The 20,314-nt window shown below is 39.8% G+C and overlaps 2 protein-coding genes across 2 annotated transcripts in view; one reads left to right on the top strand and one right to left on the bottom strand.

The window, feature by feature from the left end:
- Positions 1–4,946: 4,946 nt before the first annotated feature.
- Positions 4,947–14,185, top strand: azi2 (5-azacytidine induced 2). Its single transcript, XM_080858493.1, has 8 exons — positions 4,947–5,065; positions 5,944–6,163; positions 6,460–6,576; positions 6,840–6,939; positions 7,385–7,518; positions 7,728–7,789; positions 8,511–8,641; positions 11,843–14,185. The coding sequence occupies exons 2-8, from the start codon at positions 5,951–5,953 to the stop codon at positions 12,214–12,216; spliced, it is 1,131 nt and encodes a 376-aa protein (XP_080714619.1). The 5' UTR covers positions 4,947–5,065; positions 5,944–5,950; the 3' UTR covers positions 12,217–14,185.
- Positions 14,186–16,578: 2,393 nt separating this feature from the next.
- cmc1 (C-x(9)-C motif containing 1) overlaps positions 16,579–20,314 on the bottom strand; it is a 14,267-nt gene continuing 10,531 nt past the window's right edge. The window contains exons 3-4 of the mRNA XM_080858218.1: positions 17,618–17,708; positions 16,579–17,343 (exon numbers count right to left, since the gene is read on the bottom strand). Coding sequence (XP_080714344.1) covers positions 17,223–17,343; positions 17,618–17,708 — 212 coding nt within the window. The 3' untranslated portion in view covers positions 16,579–17,222. The remainder of the gene's footprint in view (positions 17,344–17,617; positions 17,709–20,314) is intronic.

The following is a 20,314-nucleotide window of genomic DNA, read 5'->3' as shown; positions in this document are numbered from 1 at the left end:
TTGGAGGGTTGCCAGAAGAAAGCCTCTGCTGTCAATCAACAACAAATAAAGCGCCTACAGTTTTGACTTTCAATGGGGCCGAGTTATATGGACAGAGGGTTTGGCATAGACAGAAAGATAGCCATATAGAAAAGCACCCCATACCCAATGTGAAGTATGGTGGCGGATCTATGATGTTGTGGGGCTATTTTCCTTCCAAAGGTCCTGGACATGTTGTTAGGATACATGGTATCATGGACTCCATCAAATACCAGCAGATATTAAATGAAAACCTAACAGCCCCCTCCAGTAAGCCTTAAAATGGGCTGTGGTTGGACCTTCCAGCAGGACAATGATCCTAGGCACACTTCAAAATCAACACAAAAATGGTTCACCACCCACAGAATAAAGGTTTTGCCATGGCCATCACAGTCCCCTGACCGAAACCCCATAGAAAATCTGTGGGATGAGCTGTAGCCAAGTCTACAAACGTTGACCTCAGATTCTGAAGAATCTGAAGAGATACTGCATGTAGGAATGGTTTTAGATCCCGTGCCATGTGTTCACTAACCTCATCACGCATAATAGGAGAAGACTCAGAGCTATTATCTTGGCAAATGGAGGCTGCACAAAACATTACATTAAGGGGTGCCAATAATTGTGGCACACATGTTTTGGGGAAAAATATGTATTATATGTGAATATTTGTTTTTCTTTTAATAATTTTACTTCAATGAAAAGGTAAGATTTTTGTGAATATTTTGAGTGAAAAACCAAGAGGATTAACAGCAAAGACATAATTTTTTTATAGCCTGTTTAGCTCATATTCACTAGGGGTGCCAATATTTGTGGAGGGCACTGTATCATCTCTGTGTATATGTCCTTCTTCTCTTGTTTAGGCTGTCAGAGATATGGTTAGCTCACTCTGCTCTTCTATACACCGTCATACAGAGACAGGTTATCTTACTGAGACGACTGATGAAGATGAATCTGCAACATGCTATGATAGCAGGTGTAAGAGTTTGAATGTTTGTTGCAACTAATTGGTATGACAGTGATGTACTTGTCAGGTCATGATTGGTTTGGAAAAAGTGTTCTGATTATGTCAATTTGGGTATAAGAATCTACCTTGAACTAGTCAGAGACAAACATATAAACTTTGTGAGGCTACGCTCTGAGTTTTTCAGACTAGTGAGTCAACTGTGTGAAACTACTCTCGTCCTCTGTGCACAGATAAGAGTAAAGCCTTGTCCTCTGATTGATCACCATCACTGAAAACTTACCATCAGATTAAATGTCCGTCTTGGAGGTCTTATGCACAACAACATGAACATAAAACAAATTCACAACATTTACATTTTAAGGACGACACATTTTTACCTCCGCCAAGGAGGTTATGTTTTCGCCCCTGTATGTTTGTTTGTTTGTTAGCAGGATTACGCAGAAAAGCAAGGACCGATTTCCCTCAAACTTTGTGGGGAGATTGGTTAATATAATGGCACTAATTGATTAGATTTTCTGATGTCAAGGTTAAAGGTCAAGGTCACAAGGCGGAGATTTGCATTCTCTGAATGCTCCCATTCTTGTAAAGTATGTAATCTTCAAAAACTCACTGATTTTGCCCAACAGCATTCAGATGGCTCAATGGGATTGATGTAAAAAAAAAAAACTGTTTCGACCTAGTAAACCCTAAAACAACAAATTACTATTTAATGAGATATTAGTAATCAATATCAATTGATTAGTTCAGCGAAATAATATCAAGTTCTGGTCACTTTTGCACCACACTGACACCATCTTGTGGCGGTTAAATCACCTCATCGTGTTAGAATTAGTCTATTAACGTGTCAAGCATTTCAGTTAACACACTTTCCCGAGGCCTGTTATAGCGGACAGTATATTTTCATAAGTGTCTATCAACCCAACTGTCGCCACTCTTCTATACATTCTGAAAAACAGACACTTTTTTTTTAGAAGGTAGTTATTCTGGGATGAAATTGGAAGCTTTTTTACTTTCTGTGTATGCATATCTTTAGGCCTTGTAACATCTGTGCAGGCTTGCCTGTCACAGGCCATCTTCTTGACCACTAAGGGGTGCTAATGCTATACAGATCTCAGTGTCATTGATGCAAACAACTAACTCTGACTCCAGTCCATCACAGTTAAAGGGATTTATGACACAAAATGAGGTGTGTTTTCAATACAAAAATCTTTAACAGAGAAAAAAATTTGACGCATTGTACTCAACATTGAGCATTTTAGCAGTGAAGTCAATAATATTCCAACAAATTTAACAGCTTTTTCAGATTTGATCCTAAATACAGGAAATTGCTATCACAAAGTCTGAAGTAAAAAGTTGACCAAAGCTGCATAATGAAACCATCTTGCAATTAAATGAACGAATGTATGCTATCTTGGAAACTGAATGAAGTACTGTAATGTTGTATGTACTTACCATTGTATACATAAATAATACATAAAACAAATGTATGTATGAAAAATATAACATGAGTATTAAACCTTACATATAAAAAATAAAGAAGGTTTTAAGTTTCAACAATGAGAAATTAACTCAGACTGTTAAGTTTGATTAGTCTGTGATCCAGCTGTCTCAACTCCTCCACAGAAGCGGCACTCTCAAATCTGAATCCCTCAATGACCAAAGTGTCACCAATGCCATCTTCACTTGTTTCCTGGTTAACCTTTGTCTACAACAAAAAGAACCATTTTAGCTGCTTTATAATTAGAATCGACCATCGTCTATGTCATAAGCTAAATACTGATACAATGAGGACCACTGGCATGGACCTCTACTGCGCTAAATGGTCATCCTTATAGCTGAGGGGCAGCTTCCAAGGTGAAGATAAAAGTACCTTGCCATGCCTCTTGGTGGTGCTTTTGTGTGACTGTTTTGATTTGGACTCCGTAGCACATTCCGTTATCATCTTCTCTATTGATGACAGTAGTCCCTTGGCCTGGAAAAGCACTACACTAACACAGATAAACAATGACACACTCTCAGTGTCATGACAATTTAGTGTGACCTGTGACCACAATAAATGAACACAATCCAAACATGTCAAAAGCTTTGACCAACTGGTGAGAAATGTTTATGTTCTTTTTGTACAGATGACATGGCATTTACAATGAACTTAGCATTTACAATGAACATTATCCTAAATGATATGACAGTTTTAGGATGGGATATTAACCCTAGTAATGCATATGTAATAAATGAAAAAGCTAATGAAATTAAATGTGTAGCAACTCACACTCTTGTGGCTTAAAGTGGCACAGTTTAAGCCTCTCTTCACAAGTCATGTCTTGAATGTTCATTGCTTCCTCCATGGCTGTTTTGTAGGATCGCTTTAAGGTGCCCTTCAAACATTTGGCCTTAAGGGAAAAACATCAACAACAACTGAACATGTGCCTCCTAACGACCCAAAATTATGTACATAAGGTTGCTCTTTTAAATGACTCTCACATTAGTTGGCAGCAGACGGAAGAGCTCTACTTTGGGTGCTAGTGCCCAAAATCTTGTGTGAGGACTTCCAAGAAATTCTACATGGTACAGAACCGCATCCCCATCTGTATCATGAGTCACATACTCATCATAGGGGTCAGGGCTCAGTATTGCTGGCCACCTGTGCATTGATACACAAAAATACTAAAAAAAACTTCCTTATTTAACACTGTAATAATGACAAAACTCACACAGAAGTAAAGGTTTTTTTAGGCATTTTTGTTCTACTTACAATGGCCACTTACTGGCTTTTACCAGAACCAAGCTTCCAGCAGGTAATTGGGAGTAGATGACCTTGAGGCCCTGCCTACTAAGAGTGGAGTCTTTGTAGCTTGAAGCCTGAGGCACTGTGCATTGGCTGAGAAATGGGTCTGGGTTCATGTGGCAGAACCATGGCTTATCCAGATCCAATTCATCATGTTTTGAAATATGTCTCCACTTCAGGCAGTTTGGTGATTCACACTGAACCCAAATCCAGCCTGAGAGGTATTCTGTTTCGTCCTCACTAACAATGTGGTCAAGATAATCCATTTAGTCCTCGTTTTGCAGACCGACTTGATTCAATCAACCCTGTAATGTGTGAGCATTGAATACATCATTGAATTATCTTCAGTCCTTTCATTTTGATTCTGGTGATAAAAGTTCTAAAGACATCTGATGCACTGCTCACATTCATGAACAGGTAAAATACGTAAATTGCATGACTACACTATTGCCTAAAATTAGTGAACGATTTCACTGCTAGCCTACGTTAGGTTAGCCACATAACATTTTGCTTAACTTAACTAACGTGCGTGGAGGATTTTAATCTAATAAATAATTGTATTAATATTATGGATAGGTCTTAAAGTAATGTTCTAGCCTTGTTCGTTGACATTAAGGTACGGATATGGCTAGCTAGGATACTAACCTTAGCGGCTAAGTTCGCTTATGAACCGTCTTTCTAAAGAAAATAGTCAGCTATCGCTAACCGTTTTCTTTCTGTTGAGCTAGACAAAAACGTTGAGCGATGTGTATAGTTATAATATATATTATATGCATATAATAAATAATAAAACCTTGATATTTCATCAATACTTGACAAAGAGTTTTACCTCTGGTTTTCTTAAGCTACGTTATTCAATTTTTTTAAGTGTGTCGAAAGCTACCTAGCTTGCCTTTTCATGTAAGAGTGTGAAGGTTATGGTATGAGATTCTGTGACGTACATATAGTATTATAGTACATGATTGACAGAAATAAAAAATAAAAACGTAATTCAACCGTAATTCATTTAATATAATGTAAGGTTAATATTTGAACGACTACAAATTTAGCGCCTGTAGAAATAAGGGGGGAAAAACACAAAAATGCAAATAAATTACTTATCCTTCCGCCGGAAATAACGAAGGTAATGTACTTCCTGGTTTATGTTTTGTCAAATGACAGCTGTGGATGTGTTTAGAATTGGCAACCAAGAGCGATAACCACTTTCGCTTTACTGGAATTCAGTTTGTGACGAAAGGTTAATCAAAGGATGTTTGACAGCAATCACTCGTTTTACCTGCGCAAGTAATTTCCATACGGTATGTCACAATGTCTTTTTCACATCCTGGTAGTTAGCAAGCTAATATGTTATGCTAACCAGATTGCATACATGCGATACAGTTTGTAGCTAACTTGACACAGTGTTTTGTTTCCACATTTCCCAAAGTTGTCAAGAGACCTTTGGAAATCTCCGGCATCACTCAATGTCATCAGTCTTTGTAAAAGGAGAGCGCACCTTGTTAGTAATAACTGAACTACATTGTTGTCAGCTAACGTTATTTGGGCTAGCAACATGAATCTCTTTGTCCAGAGCTAGTTAGCATTATCTTCACTCAGGTGCTAATATCATTCAGGTGTCGGAACTAACAGTACAGTAGACACGTTTATGGTTTATGGCAATCGCGGAATGACATTTCTGAAGTCGTTATGACTATGCAACAAATCCGCTTTACTTCTCTGTTACTACGGACATTTTGACCTCAACGTTTATCTGTGGAGTCATCGCATGGCAAAGTTACTTTCTCTTTTGAGTCGTAGAAGAACGAGATCCTGACAACGTTAAATGTGTTGGAATTTTGGGGAAGTGAAACAGTGTTAAAAGCGCAATGCTTTTCCTCGTAAATGATTCACGTTAGCCCGATAATGTTGTAATAACTTACATTGTAATGGTGGTCTGACTAACGCGACTAACTATCAGTTCGATTCCCAGTTGGCAGCTGTCATCCCTTATTTTATGACTGTGCATGCATTTAAACCAATATCCAATAGATAACAGTGCAGAATATTCAAATAGTTAAAATAAATATATTAACTGACAGAGTAAGGTTGTAAGTATTTATCTAGGTCACAACATAATTATAATGGTCAGTGTGGGCAACATGTTTTTATTTATGACCTGATATCTGTTTTACTCTAGCTTTGGCATGGAGCCCCTTGCAGTGGATGATGACATCTGCATCCTAAAGCATGAAACATATGGGCCAACTGAAAGCCCTGTGTCAGTATGTTCCGGGGACGAGTCTGTGGCCTCCCACTTTGCTCTCGTCACAGCCTACGAGGACATCAAAAAGCGCCTGCGGGATGCAGAGCGAGAGAACACACTTCTCAGGAAGAGAGTCAAGCAGCTGGAAGATAAGGTCAGAATGAGCGGCGAGATTTTCAGTCTCGTGCTGTTTTTTAAATCAAGTAGTTGATCTTTTTTTGGAGGGGGCGACAGGGTCATATTTACCCTAACAAGTCAGATATGACCTCAGAGCTACCATAACACACACTTTCTCAGCTTCCTGTAAAGATGTTACACAAACACAAAGGCATGGTTTCAGTGTGTCGTTGCTAAGGCTTATAGCATCAAATGTAAACGTAAAAATGTAAAGATATCATAGTTCATGTCTGCTTATGTCCCATTATGTTTTTTCTTTTTATCCACATACAGTTGTTCAGGCCCGAGGCCCCCACAACAGAGGGACCACAGTATGTGAACAAGGCTTTCAGTGCCTACCGGGGGATTTACATAGAGAAGGAGGACCTGCAGATGGAGCTCAACAAATTGGTACTTGACTATCTGTAAAATAGATATCAAACACAAGAAACATTGTGTCATTACATTGTGTATATTGTGCTCACTTTTCTTAGGGATATTTGGCAGTGTTGCCACTTACAACAACATAGATATGTGTATCCCATCATTTAAAAGAACTGCTAAGACAACAGAACTTCACAATCTAATCATGTGTTTAAAGGTTGTCTGTTTTAGACCCAGTCATATGTCTTTTGTGTCTAACTATCTCTTTGTCTGTCTCTATCTTATATCAGAAAAAGGAAAAGACTGAGAGTGAGAAGCAGCTCAATGAGCAGCTGCAGGCCAGAGAGCTGGAACTGCTGCAAATGAGGACAGAGCTGGAGACAAGCCAGGGTAACGAGCTCACCCCAAGGCCAACAAAACACAAACAACTGATCACTGCCGTTAGAGAGAGATCATTCAGAGTTCGACTGACTGTGTGCACTGTAACATTGTTGGATAAGTGTGTTCAGGCAATTGACGAATATTCTGATGCATTTATTAACCTGCATTATATAAGATGCTGTAAACCTGCTGTAGGCTTAAGAGCAGGAAAACTTTGCATAGCACTTAGGCTACCATAATATCTGCTACCATAATATCGCTCAAAATCACACTTTGAACTGGAGGTCACATTGTTGTCATTTAGTTTATACTCTCTGGGTTATTACCTGCCACAACACGAAAATGTTATCATAGGATAGAGTCAGATTTGATAGGCTAAGAGATTTGTTTTCATATAGATCTTAATTGTAGTAATGTGTAAACGATTGCGGCATGGCTTGTGGTTCACCTACAGTAATGAAGAGTTTGAAGAATGCTCCCGACTACTGGGAGGTGGATAAAGTCAACAGTGAGCTGAAGATCCACACCCTTCAGGAGGAGCTGGAGCGAACACAGCTGGAGTGCAGGCGGCTACAGGACAAAGGCCAGGTGGGGAAGTCCTCTTTCTGTTTCTTCTGTTTCATTCATAATTGAAAGCAATGGTAATGTGTAGCAAGCAAATTGATACTGATATGTTACTCACACATAATGAAATTCACGGCATGATATTTGTGTGTGTTTGACATACTCTGTGGTTCTTCAAGCGCGCACAATTTGCACAGTTTGTGACGGGTGCTGTTTTTGTTGTCTTCCAACAGAACAGCCTCGGCAAATTGACCCCTGGTAGTGAACAGACTGAAGAGGGGCCAACTAACAACAGGTAAGGCATTTGCCTGACTTCGCCTGTTCATAGAGTCATTCAGGCGATATAATGTATGACATACATACATACTAACACACACACACACACACACACACACACACACACACACACACACACACACACACACACAGTATTGACTGTTGTTTACCATGCAGGTAGGGTGATGAACCACAAGAGGGAGCCATGACATAAATGAGAAGCTAATTGTGCTTTTAATCTACATGTCAGATATGTCCCTCGTTTCTTCCTTTAGGTTTACTTTTGTATCTACAGTATGCAATTATGTACTGACATATCCTTATTTTAGTGTAGTGCAGGCCAATGGGAGTATGTCTGGTAAATAATGAATATGTTCTGTAAAAAATGTCAACTGTTTAAGTTGTTAACTATTTCTCAGTTAACAGTGAACCATTTAAGTGTCTTTCAATATGATTCTGTATTCAGTGACGCTTGAACCTAGTGATCAAAACACGATAAGATGTAGAAAACAAAACCCTCTGCTTTCAGCGCTTGCAGTTACTGCTCTGTCTCCACCAGATGGCACTGCAAATCAATTTACCTGCTTTATGATGGTTAAACGATGATTAACATTTTGTCTACCATGTAGCTTTCAATTATACTACATTTGCACAACTACAGACATCCGTCACCAACAATAACAACAGATGATTTACTTTAAGAGACAGATTAACTGAATCTGAGGCTGTTTTTCCTACAGGGAGTCCGGTGTTATGAAGTCATATGCAGACCTATGCAGTGAGATGTCCCACGTGCACTCTGTGTTAAAATCACAGACGGAACTGGTGAAGAAACTCAAAGACAAACCCCTTCTTCAAGTAAACAAAAGAGGTGAGTTCACACAATGTGTTAAGAGGGCAATACTACATTGAGATTTTTTTTTGTTAGTTTAGTTTTACTTTAGAAAAATGATTTGTTGGTTTTAAAATGCATTTATTTGAATGTTTGAATTTGGCAACACTTTCCATCTACATACCTAAGAATGATCAGCTTGAATCTGAAGAACAGAAAAAAAGGAAGTCCTTTTTCCTGCTGTTCGCCTTTACTGTTAACATGTGGTTTGGATTCTTTCCAGCGACAATTTCTCTCACACGTTGACTAAATCATGCCTAAATTGACTCCTGTGTTTAAATATATTCCTGAAATGAGTACCTGCTCTGAAAAGGAAGTACTATACAAAGCCTCTGGACTCTGAGCGCTGATGTCTCAATTCCCCATTTCCCTGTTAGCTGCAGCCACTGGACCATGCACTATTAATATCTGGGCTATATAATCAAAACATACAGTATCAAATAATCTGATTCCCTCTCCATCTCCTGTCTATAAAATAGGTCCTGCTGATACCATTCAATCTGTTTGTTAGTATGCCTGTAATGACATCAGTGGATACGCAAGAGGTGTAAATTAGAACTAGCAGGGGGAAAAAAACACACAGGCTTTAGATTTATTCCAGCAAATTTGTGAGTGGGTTCCTATGCTTCTGACAGGCAGGTTGTGTGGTACAAGATGGAATGTTTGATATGCATTTATTCCGAGCTATAGAATATCCCTATTCCTCTGGGAGGTTGACTACATAATCTTCTGTGTGCTCCCACCCCACCGCCACCCCCCACTTCTAAAATGAGGCTGATGTGCTCAGAGGAGAGAAAGGGAGTAAGATAGATAGATAGATGAGAAAGAGAGAGAGAGAGGAAGTTACACTGTGGAGGACGAGGAAAGATTGCATTGTGTTGAGAATGCCAATTTATCTGTGTGTATGCTGGGCATGTATTGGTGTAGTTTGTATGGGTTCTGGTAATAATAAAAAACATGGAAGCCTTACATCGATACTGTCATGACTTGGCCATTCTGCAGAAACCACAGACTAGTTTTTGACATTTTGTAAGAGAATTGGTTTCCTGAGTTAAACATCTCAATCAGCTGTGAGTTCCTATGGTCCCATCGTTTTGGAGGAGCAGTGGGGGACTTGTGAACGAAAGCTTGTGGTGTGACTGACGCAGGACTCTCTCTCTCTCTCTCTCTCTCTCACTCACTCACTCTCTCTCACTCACTCTCTCTCCTTTACTCTCTCTCTCTCTCTCTCTCTCTCTCTCTCTCTCTCTCTCACTCTCTCCTTTACTCTCTCTCCTTAACTCTCTATCACTCTGTCCACTCTCCACGTCTTCAGAAAGAGCCAATTAGTTCCCTAAACCTTTGGGACTCTTTCCATCTGTTTTTGTGTCACATTCCGAGTTTCATCTAGACTTCTATCCTGTCCTCTCATATTCATTTCTACAGCAGCATTCTTCATCTAGACTTCTATCCTGTCCTCTACTATTCATTTCTACAGCAGCATTCTTCATCTAGACTTCTATCCTGTCCTCTTGTATTCATTTCTACAGCAAAAGCAAAGCACTAGCTGTAGTCAGACGATGCAGAAATCATCTTACACCTTATCTAAGAAGACTGGTAGTTAGCGCTCTAGTTCTGTCACAGCTGGATTATTGCCAGATAGTATGGGCAAATGCCACCAAGAAAGACCTGAACAGACTTCAGCTAGTACAGAACAAGGCTGCACGCTTTGCTTTACAGTGTCCTTACAGAACCAGCATACAGAGTTTGCATGCCAGTCTCAACTGGCTAAAAGTTGAAGACAGGATGGCTGCTGCACTTCTTTTGTCAACATGGCGCCTCTTGCAGTCTAAAACACCAGCATGTCAGTATAGGCAACTCAATACAAATGTAGCCTCACATAACTATGCCACTAGACGAGCAATAGAAGGTAGGTTTTCTCTCCCCAGAGCTAAGACTAATTTCCTTAAACGCACTGTGGGATACAGAGCCATGAAGTCTTGGAACCTACTACCAACAGAAATCATGAATGTGACACGTAAATGTATGTTCTAAAAGCAAATAAGCAAACACTTGGGTACAGCATACTTGTGACACTTGTATTTTAAATTGTATGATCATTATTTTGTGTATTTAAAATTTTGATATTGGTATCGTAATGTATGGTTCGAATGTTAGATATTAGTATTGTAATGTATGTTTTAAATGTTAGATATTGGTATTGTAATGTATGTTTTAAATGTTAGGTATTGGTATTGTAATATATGTTTTAAATGTTTTGATATTTGTATGTAAGTCTTAAATGTGGACCCCACGAAAAGTAGCTCTGTCTTAGGGTAGAGCTAATGGGGATCCTTCTAAATAAACAAATAAACAGCATAATTCTTCATCTAGACTTCTATCCTGTCCTCTCCTATTCATTTCTACAGGAGCGTTTTTCATCTAGACTTCTATCCTGTCCTCTTCTATTCATTTCTACAGCATCATTCTTCATCTAGACTTCTATCCTGTCCTCTCCTATTCATTTCTACAGCAGCGTTCTTCATCTAGACTTCTATCCTGTCCTCTCCTATTAATTTCTACAGCAGCGTTCTTCATCTAGACTTCTATCCTGTCCTCTTCTATTCATTTCTACAGCATCATTCTTCATCTAGACTTCTATCCTGTCCTCTCCTATTCATCTAGACTTCAGCTTTGACAGCACTGTCATACCTTTTATTTGGCAGGACTAATCAAAAAATGAAATGGCACACGTGTGTCTCACTTGTGTCCAAGATCACTCAATGAAGTCTTTAACGATAATGGCACAATGGCCCACAATATTTAGTTGGAGCATGTGCAGGGAACATGGCAGATACTCAGTGTTATAAATATAAGACCTAATTTCTATTTCTCTTTGTTTGAATGCACATAGGCAGGTTCTTAACCTGATTGGTCCTGACCGTTGGTTGTGATTGTTTTGTCTTGAATATGGAGGATTGGGTGGCTGGAGTGAAAGATGTACAATGTTGCTCTGAAATGAGCATGAGTTGTTAAAGCTGTTGGTATAGAACTAATTTGGGGTCCCCTACTTTAAAATATTTGAAGTGGCATTTATTTTAAGGTTACTCGGTTTACACATCACATTATAACAATGTTTTTATTTGAATGTAACTCGGTCTTCACATCACATTCTAACAATGTTTTTGTTGCCTCGGCCAGCTGCTTCAACCGTGCCCGTGCAGTGTCTAGATGACGTGGAGAAGACCCAGACGGTGAGGGCCACCGTGCCTCGCCCTCCCAGCGCACCTCCGCTCCCCTCCAGCACGGGTCGGCCCTGCCCCCCTTGTGGGCCCCCTGCGGTGCCCCCTGCCATGCTTGAGGGCCTTCGGGATGACTGCTGGCAGAGGCCCTGCCCCATTCCCCGGCCCGCTCCACTGGGCAGCCCGGCGGCCCCACTGCCACCCTCCAAGCGCATGGGCTCTCTGGAGGACAGCTCCTGGTCCATCCCCAGCCCGCCTAGACCCAACGACGCCCTCTTCTGGGAGGGCACGAAGCCCAAGGACACCACTGCTGACTGGGCCAAGCCTTACTGAGAGGCCATGGTCCGTCACCCACTCCCATTTTAGAGACACCCAGCCTGCCTTAAGACCTTCACCTCTTTGATTTCCCTGGACTTTGGGGAAGACATACCTCTGCCACTCCGAACTCCAAGCCTCCACCCACCCCCCACCCCCTAAACTGATTCACCCCACTTCTTGGTCTCCCACTCTGGGCCAAACCTGATGGCTTTGTAGAACTTGAACATGGCAAGACATCTCACACACCAAAGGGCAGCGAGCTTGAGAGGACTAAGGTGTAGACAGTGCAGACAGAGAGGTGAATGTGTGCGTGTGTATGTCTGTGTGTGTGATTTGGAGAGAGTGCGGGTGTGTTTGTACATGTGTGCGCATATACATGTGCGCGCATATACATGTGCTCACCAGTGTGTGTGTAAATATTGTATGTATGTGTGTATTTGTTTCCATACATTGTAATGATGGCTTCTTAATAATCGTTTATGTGTTAAGGGAGAAGCTCCGTCCTATCTGCTGTAAAAAAAAAAAAAAAATCGTGGGCACCTTTTGTTTTTTCTTGATGAGCCATTTTCTTGTAGTTAAGATACCTGTACCTGCTTTGGGTCATCTTTAGCAGATACTAGAACACACAAAGGCAAGAATATGTAACTGAAACCCCAGCATGGTTTACTTTTCTTGAGAATGTCAAAGGAGATGACTCGAGCTCTCTGACTAACAGCACCTCAAATGAACCTGACAGTGAGTTAAGTGAGTGGAACCTGTACGACAGGCAGCGTTTGGAGCTCACAAACTGAAACTGAACCTTATGGTTCCTGAGGGGGACATTATGGAAACTTCAGCTTCCACTGTCTTGTTATCATCATGAAGATCATCATCTTTGAATAGTTCAAGAAACTCTTGCTGTTCCATCCCTGGGCAAAGTTACTTGAACGAGATGCTTTACGTAGTGTTTTAGATAGCACAAGCTGACAACTTTGGTTTTGACCAAGTGTGGAGACATACATTTTTCTATCTTCTAATCTAAACTGACAAAAAAAATCACTGGGTATTTAGGAAAGAATGATCTCAAACTCAAGTGGTTTGTCCCTATAATAATGTGCATTTTAATTTATTTGTATTCTTTTGTGAAGAAATGCAAAAACTGTTGTTTTCTCAGCAACAATATAAATAGTGAATTCCCTTTTCTGAACTTCAGAAACAAGCAGATTGGTGAGGATGGGTATAAGGGACTTGTTTATAGGACCGTGCTGTGTGTTTGTGTCCAAGTCAGGTCACAATTTGAGGGAAGGGTTGTGAAAGGGACAGAGTCGTGTAATGGCCGGCCACCGTATGTACATTGTGCCTACAGTGGCATGTAACAGGGATAGTGCTCAAGTATCTGAAGGTCTGTGCTGTGTTATTGAAGGTATGGTATTGATTTGTCTGTTCATTTTTTAAATTGTATTATTATTTGATTCTTTGCTGCTCTGGAAACAACATTTAGGATAAACAAATGAACATGACATTGCATGTTCAGTGGAATATACTGGACATTATTTACTTTAATTACAAAGGACATGGGATGCATACAGGCCTCAACACAAACTACCAATTGATTTGCAATCAAATAATTGACCGTGACATACAAAAATCTCTAAATGGAAGGAGGGAATTTGTTGGAGGGACTCTGTACAGCCCATAGTTTATAAAAACTCTTCTGCTGCCTCGTTGTTTGTCAAACCATATTTCCATATTGTCCTCACTTTGCAGTTATGCTTCCAATTTGTACCTGAAACCATTGCTTTACCCAGGCTGACTGTGTGTTTGTAGGCCTATTTCCTTTTGGAAATAAAAAGAAAGAACAGCTGATGTATAGACACTCCAATCATGTATCGTCAACAGGGTTATTATCGTTCCGGCAGGCATATTCACCTCATGTGATTGGAGTTCTGACTTCTAGTCAGAAATGTATGAAGCACACAGTGCAGTTGAAAATATCACCATTTATATTCAGTCCAAGATGAAGTCAAAGTATTTTTTTTTTTTTTACAGTTACAGCAGTGATATATTCAATATTCTTACAAAAGATTTGCAAACCAAAATGCAATGTACAGTAGATAAGGATTATTATATTTTAGGATTACCACTCCGAAGACTGTTTGTAAATATGATTTAAATTAAATAAACGAATGAATGTCAGGGTGCTTGCAATGAAACTAATTTCTTTTTCAAATCTTGGGGATATACAGCCGCGGAAAAAATTAAGAGACCACTTCAAAATTATCAGTTTCTCTGGTTTTACTATTTATTGGTATGTGTTAAAGTAAAAATGTACATTTTTTTTTTATTCTATAACCTACTGGCAACATTCCTACCAAATTTCAAATAAAAATATTGTCATTTAGATCATTTATTTGCAGAAAAATGACAATTGGTCAAAATAGCAAAAAAGATGCAGTGTCTTCAGATCTCGAATAATGCAAAGAAAACAACCTCATATTCATTTTTAAACTACACAATACTAATGCTTTAACTTAGGAAGAGTTCAGAAATCAATATTTGGTGGAATAACCTTGATTTAAAATCACAACTTTCATGTGTCTTGGCATGCTCTCCACCAGTCTTTCACATTGCCGTTGGGTGACTTTATGCTACTCCTGGCGCAAGGATTCAAGCAGCTCGGCTTCTTTTCATGGCTTGTGACCATCCATTTTCCTCTTGATCACATTTCAGAGTTTTTTTTATGGGATTCAGGTCTCGAAATTGGGCTGGCCATGACAGGGTCCTGATCTGGTGGTACTCCATCCACACCTTTACTGGCCTGGCTGTGTGGCATGGAGCATTGCCCTGCTGGAAAAAACACTTCTCAGAGTTGGGGAACATTGTCAGAGCAAAAGGAAGCAAGTTTTTCTTCCGGGACAACGTTGTACTTTGCCTGGCTGAGGTTTGTAAAAGACCATAAGGATTGAACCAAAGCGGACTGGAGGGTCTTCTTAGTTCGTCTTCTCTGATGAGTCCAATTTCACAGTAGGTGCAAGACTCTGTGGCTTGTAGGCCTCTCCAGGTCTCCGTGTAACCATTAGACAACCATGTGTTGGGCAAAGCTGAAAATTGGACTCAGAGAAGATGAACTTAGAAGATGACCTCCAGTCAGCTTTGGTTCAATCCTTATGGTCTTTTACAAACCTCAGCCAGGCAAAGTACAACGTTGTCCCGGAAGAAAAACTTGCTTCCTTTTGCTCTGACAATGTTCCCCAACTCTGAGAAGTGTTTTTTCCAGCAGGGCAATGCTCCATGCCACACAGCCAGGCCAGTAAAGGTGTGGATGGAGATCAGGACCCTGTCATGGCCAGCCCAATTTCGAGACCTGAATCCCATAAAAAACCTCTGAAATGTGATCAAGAGGAAGATGGATGGTCACAAGCCATGAAAAGAAGCCGAGCTGCTTGAATTCTTGCGCCAGGAGTAGCATAAAGTCACCCAACGGCAATGTGAAAGACTGGTGGAGAGCATGCCAAGACACATGAAAGTTGTGATTTTAAATCAAGGTTATTCCACCAAATATTGATTTCTGAACTCTTCCTAAGTTAAAGCATTAGTATTGTGTAGTTTAAAAATGAATATGAGCTTGTTTTCTTTGCATTATTCGAGATCTGAAGACACTGCATCTTTTTTGCTATTTTGACCAATTGTCATTTTTCTGCAAATAAATGATCTAAATGACAATATTTTTATTTGAAATTTGGTAGGAATGTTGCCAGTAGGTTATAGAATAAAACAAAAATGTACATTTTACTTTAACACATACCAATAAATAGTAAAACCAGAGAAACTGATAATTTTGAAGTGGTCTCTTAATTTTTTCCGCGGCTGTATGTGTGCTTTATTTACATTTATATAACCCTTTAATTTATTAAAATCGAAAAATGAAAGTAAAAAATGCAAGGTGGAGGGGAACTGATCATGTTAACACAAACATTCAAACTTTTATCTTCTAGGGGTCCACCGAACGTAGCAGTTATTGTACACTTTGTAGCTCAGGTGAGTGGAGCAGTAATTCCCACGGTGCAGATTCATCTCAGTTGAAAGGAAATGCCTCAGACGATGCCTTGGTCAATACTGTATGTCTTAACCTGCGTCTCAAAGCTGACAGCTGTTTCTTGTTTTCTTTTGTTGTGGTGGGGGGTAAAACGTCAAAAACAGCCCATCTCTTGTGTTTTTACACAAACCATAAAGTGAGAGCCCATATGTCAGGTGCACCAGTGCATGAACCTTTTGTCCAAATCAGCCGCTAAATGGAAAATCAACTGTTTGGCCGGATAGGTTAAGATTGTTCATTGGCCAGCATGTAAGCCGTATGTACCATGTGTGAGCTTGCAGGAAAAATGACATGAACACACATTCATAAATATGGATATATACTTTTTACAAGCAGAGTTTACATGAATTTTCAATTGTCATAACAAATTGTACTCTCACAGATGATCTATGTATTGTTGACTTGAATTATTGTGTATTTCCTGCCCCACCTCATGTTTACAAAAATCATAGTATATTCAGTGAATCATGGAAAGATTTCAAATGCCTGCTCACCACTCCCAACATTGTGTGGCAGTTTGCAAATCAGTTTTCAACTACTGCCGTTACAGCTCTGTAACAAAGCTGAGTCCCTTTGGTCAAAACGGCATGGGATCTGATTTTAGGGGGGGGGGGGGATCTCTATGAATTTTGATCATGTCAAGGCAATCCGATTTGCATTCTGAAACAATTGTGAATATAAAGTCATTGGCCGTCCGACACAATAGATTGCCTTCTGCATGTGTAACCAAGCCAGTGGTCAATGCAATGCAAAACAAAATAAATCAAAATCCTTGCAAAGCAAACAGAAATACTCCTATGTTCACATCTGTCCGTGCTGTTAATAATTTTTCACTTTTTCATCAGAACACATATGCAGCACAGGACAAAGTAGTGTGTGAGGTGGGTATTCCTGAATGCATTCCCCTTTCTCATCATGTTTGTCCTTCAGACAGGACAGACGACGTCTACATGCTGGTTGGGAGTTTCTGTATCCTATTCTTGGCTGGAATTCCTGTTCTCAGAAACTCCAGCTTCTCTTTGATATACTCTTGCTTGCACTCTTCAAAGAAGGCAGGGTCTTTGTAACTGTTGGTGAAAATAATATTAAAATGCAGGTGAGAAAGATCTTCAAACAGGATTTGCAAAGAGAATGATCTCATCTATTGCCGTTGGTAAATTATTTAACGTTGTCCCACATGCAATGTATTCCACAAGGCATAGACATGCTGAATTCAAGAGCTTTTTGGAGGCACATTTACTGTATGTGTGTGATGGTTAAAAAGATGTGGCAGTGCCAAACTGTGCTCTAGCTTGGTGTTGTTAGTCTCAGTGGAGAGCAGAATAGGCTAGTCTCACTCACTGCTTTGTCAGGCACTCCTTCATGGCGGCGTTTTCCTCCCTGCATTTGAGCACCATGAAGAAACCTGTTTCCTTGCAGCACTTGGAAAAGGCTGAAACAAGAGTGAAGAGGCGGTTAGAGGGAGACAGTGGGCTACACGCTACAATTAGTTCTTCAAAGAAGCCTTTTCCCTAGACACGACCTTGTGGAGAAGGTATGCATTTTCATCAGTACTTGGGTTAACCTTGTATTTGGACTTACTAACAATACAATAGAAACGCATACAATTTCAGTGTAGCCACTTATAAAAAGGGGTCTAACAGTGACGTGAAGCTAAGAGACAAATAGAAAAACGGTCTCAACATGAACTAGTTCCCCTTTTATGTCCACTATTGTCTATATGTTACATTTATCTACTGTATATGATGGAGGATTTAAGGAACTGAAACACTACACACCCACAAAAAGAATTCTTAATGATGGAAGAGTTCTATTAGCCAAACTACAGAAGCCACAACACAACCAATAGGTGTGTCTTCTTTTTCAAACGCTTATCTGATTTTGCCCTTCAGTGACATGACAGTGACATGACCACAGAAAGCAACCTCCAGTCCCCTCCCATCCCTCTTCTCTTCTAGATCAGAATACGGCCTGACGGTCATAACTGGCCACAGATGTCTTATCTCGTGAGGCCCTGTCTTCTCCCTGCCGCTCAAAATAAGAAGGGCCTGCCTGGAAAGTTCCCTCTTACATCTGCTTGCAGCTTTTATAAATAACGCTCAAAAGCTGAGAGTGTACAAATTAGAGTGTACAAATTATTTCAGACCCGTTGACCAGGATGTCATTCTAAATAGACACCTAATCCCTACATTAGTCACATTAGAGAGCTCTCTTGGGCAAAGTTAACATTGGAGTCAGAAAGAGGTGACACCAGTGAGATTTCACACGAAGTTAGCTCTTTCTAGATGGAAGGTGTAGGTCATAGTGTGAAAGAGCTGTTGAGGAGCTTCAGGCCTGACCCTATTAGCGAGCTCTCTGTTCCTCATTAATAAGGGCCTTGCATCTCAAAGCTGGCGTTAACTGCATCCGTAATTACTTTTATCTGAGTGATTATCCTGATACTTTTCATCTGTATGCAGACGAGATCGAGCTAAACCAATTTCAGCAGCCAGGATCCTGAGACTAATCTAATGACAAATCTTATATTGCTCTTCCCCAGACTCAAGTAGAAGCAACAGCACGTCACACTTGACCTATCCCACATTATACATATGTTATATTCAAATACAAAGCTAGTCAAAAGAGCAATGAGTGCGTTGTACTGAGAGACTATCTGCTTTTTTCTCTCTCCACAAAACATACGGTTCTGACGGTCTTGTAGACAATACATTTCTAAAATGGAAAAAAGTTAATGTTGAGGTGCTTACTCAGAACATGACAATATTACACTTTCAATTCTTACAGAAAAACAGGCAGGTTTAGGCTATTTTCTTTTTTCGTTTTCACTTTCGTTTTACTAAAAAACGATGCACTTTCATGAAAAAACAACTAATTGTTGCTTAGGCAATAACAAGGCAATACAGCCAAACAAGTTTTACTTACATATATTTAAGCTTATTAATTAATGGACATGTGTGTTCACTTGAGGTATCGGCAACATAGTTATACAGATGATTTATTAGAAAAGTGAAAATATGTGGCGGGTCATGTAATCCCTTTAGAGTTTTACTGTTCTCTGAAGGGAGCCAACAGAACATGTCATTTTCTACCCCTTCACAGAAATCTGTCTCATTTCAACCCTTGATCATCATAATCATCCTCTCTTTCTTTTTCTCTCTCTCTCTCTCTTTCTCTCTCTCTCTCTCTCTCTCTCTTTTGGATGGCTCAGCAGCCCCAGCAGCTGAGGGATAGATGGCTTGCCCATCCATAGTCAATTAACTCTCACCTGATTATGCGCATACGGTTATTCAAACTCAATCATGTCTTCACTGGAGCGGAAACCCATGTTTCAAAATGTGATTCACAGATTAAGCAAGCCTGACAGATCACAACCAAGAGCTGTAACTGAGAGGAGGACTGAATACACAGCAAAATCGGTAGTGTTAATTTGAGTTAAAATGTTCGGTGTTAACTAATCAGAGTTAACAAGTGTTGATTTTAGAGTTATTGTAACACTTACAGTGCTGAAAAAGCTCTGTAGCTGGGGTTATTTCAAGGAGTCAATACCCATCACTTATTTGGAGTTGATTTCTACATCCGGTTTTTACGCGCTCTCGGGCATGAAGAGGCTGCTAGAAGTTTGGTGTCGAGATCAATCGTGGAGGTTGTTAAGGTAAGAACCATACATTATAATTTAAATTTGTTTTAATTTAAATCATAATTACGCCTAAATATTATCATTTTTAATAACGGTATTTATCTAAAGCACGCAACATTTTGCCAATGTGGAAGCTTAGGTTACTAATAAATTGTGTGGTAGCCTAAACGCCAGGATTCTTTAGCCTAAGTAAAGCTGACCATCTTCCACAGGTTTTTACAGAGACAATAAATGTACATATAATAAGTGCTTAACAGTGATTTTAATGTTATAAAAGAAATGCGAGCCATTTTATTCCTTTTGAATGAAGAGGGGCGGGGGTACTCGCAGACGTTAGAATTTGAATTTGTCATAACGTTAGTAGCTGGCAGCTTGTGGTAAGGTGAGCTCGACAGGGAAAT

This window comes from Sprattus sprattus (assembly GCF_963457725.1).
Source record: "Sprattus sprattus genome assembly, chromosome: 19".
Taxonomy (NCBI): domain Eukaryota; kingdom Metazoa; phylum Chordata; class Actinopteri; order Clupeiformes; family Clupeidae; genus Sprattus; species Sprattus sprattus.
Note: the sequence above shows the minus strand (reverse complement) of the source record. Positions and strands in the feature narration are given on the sequence as shown.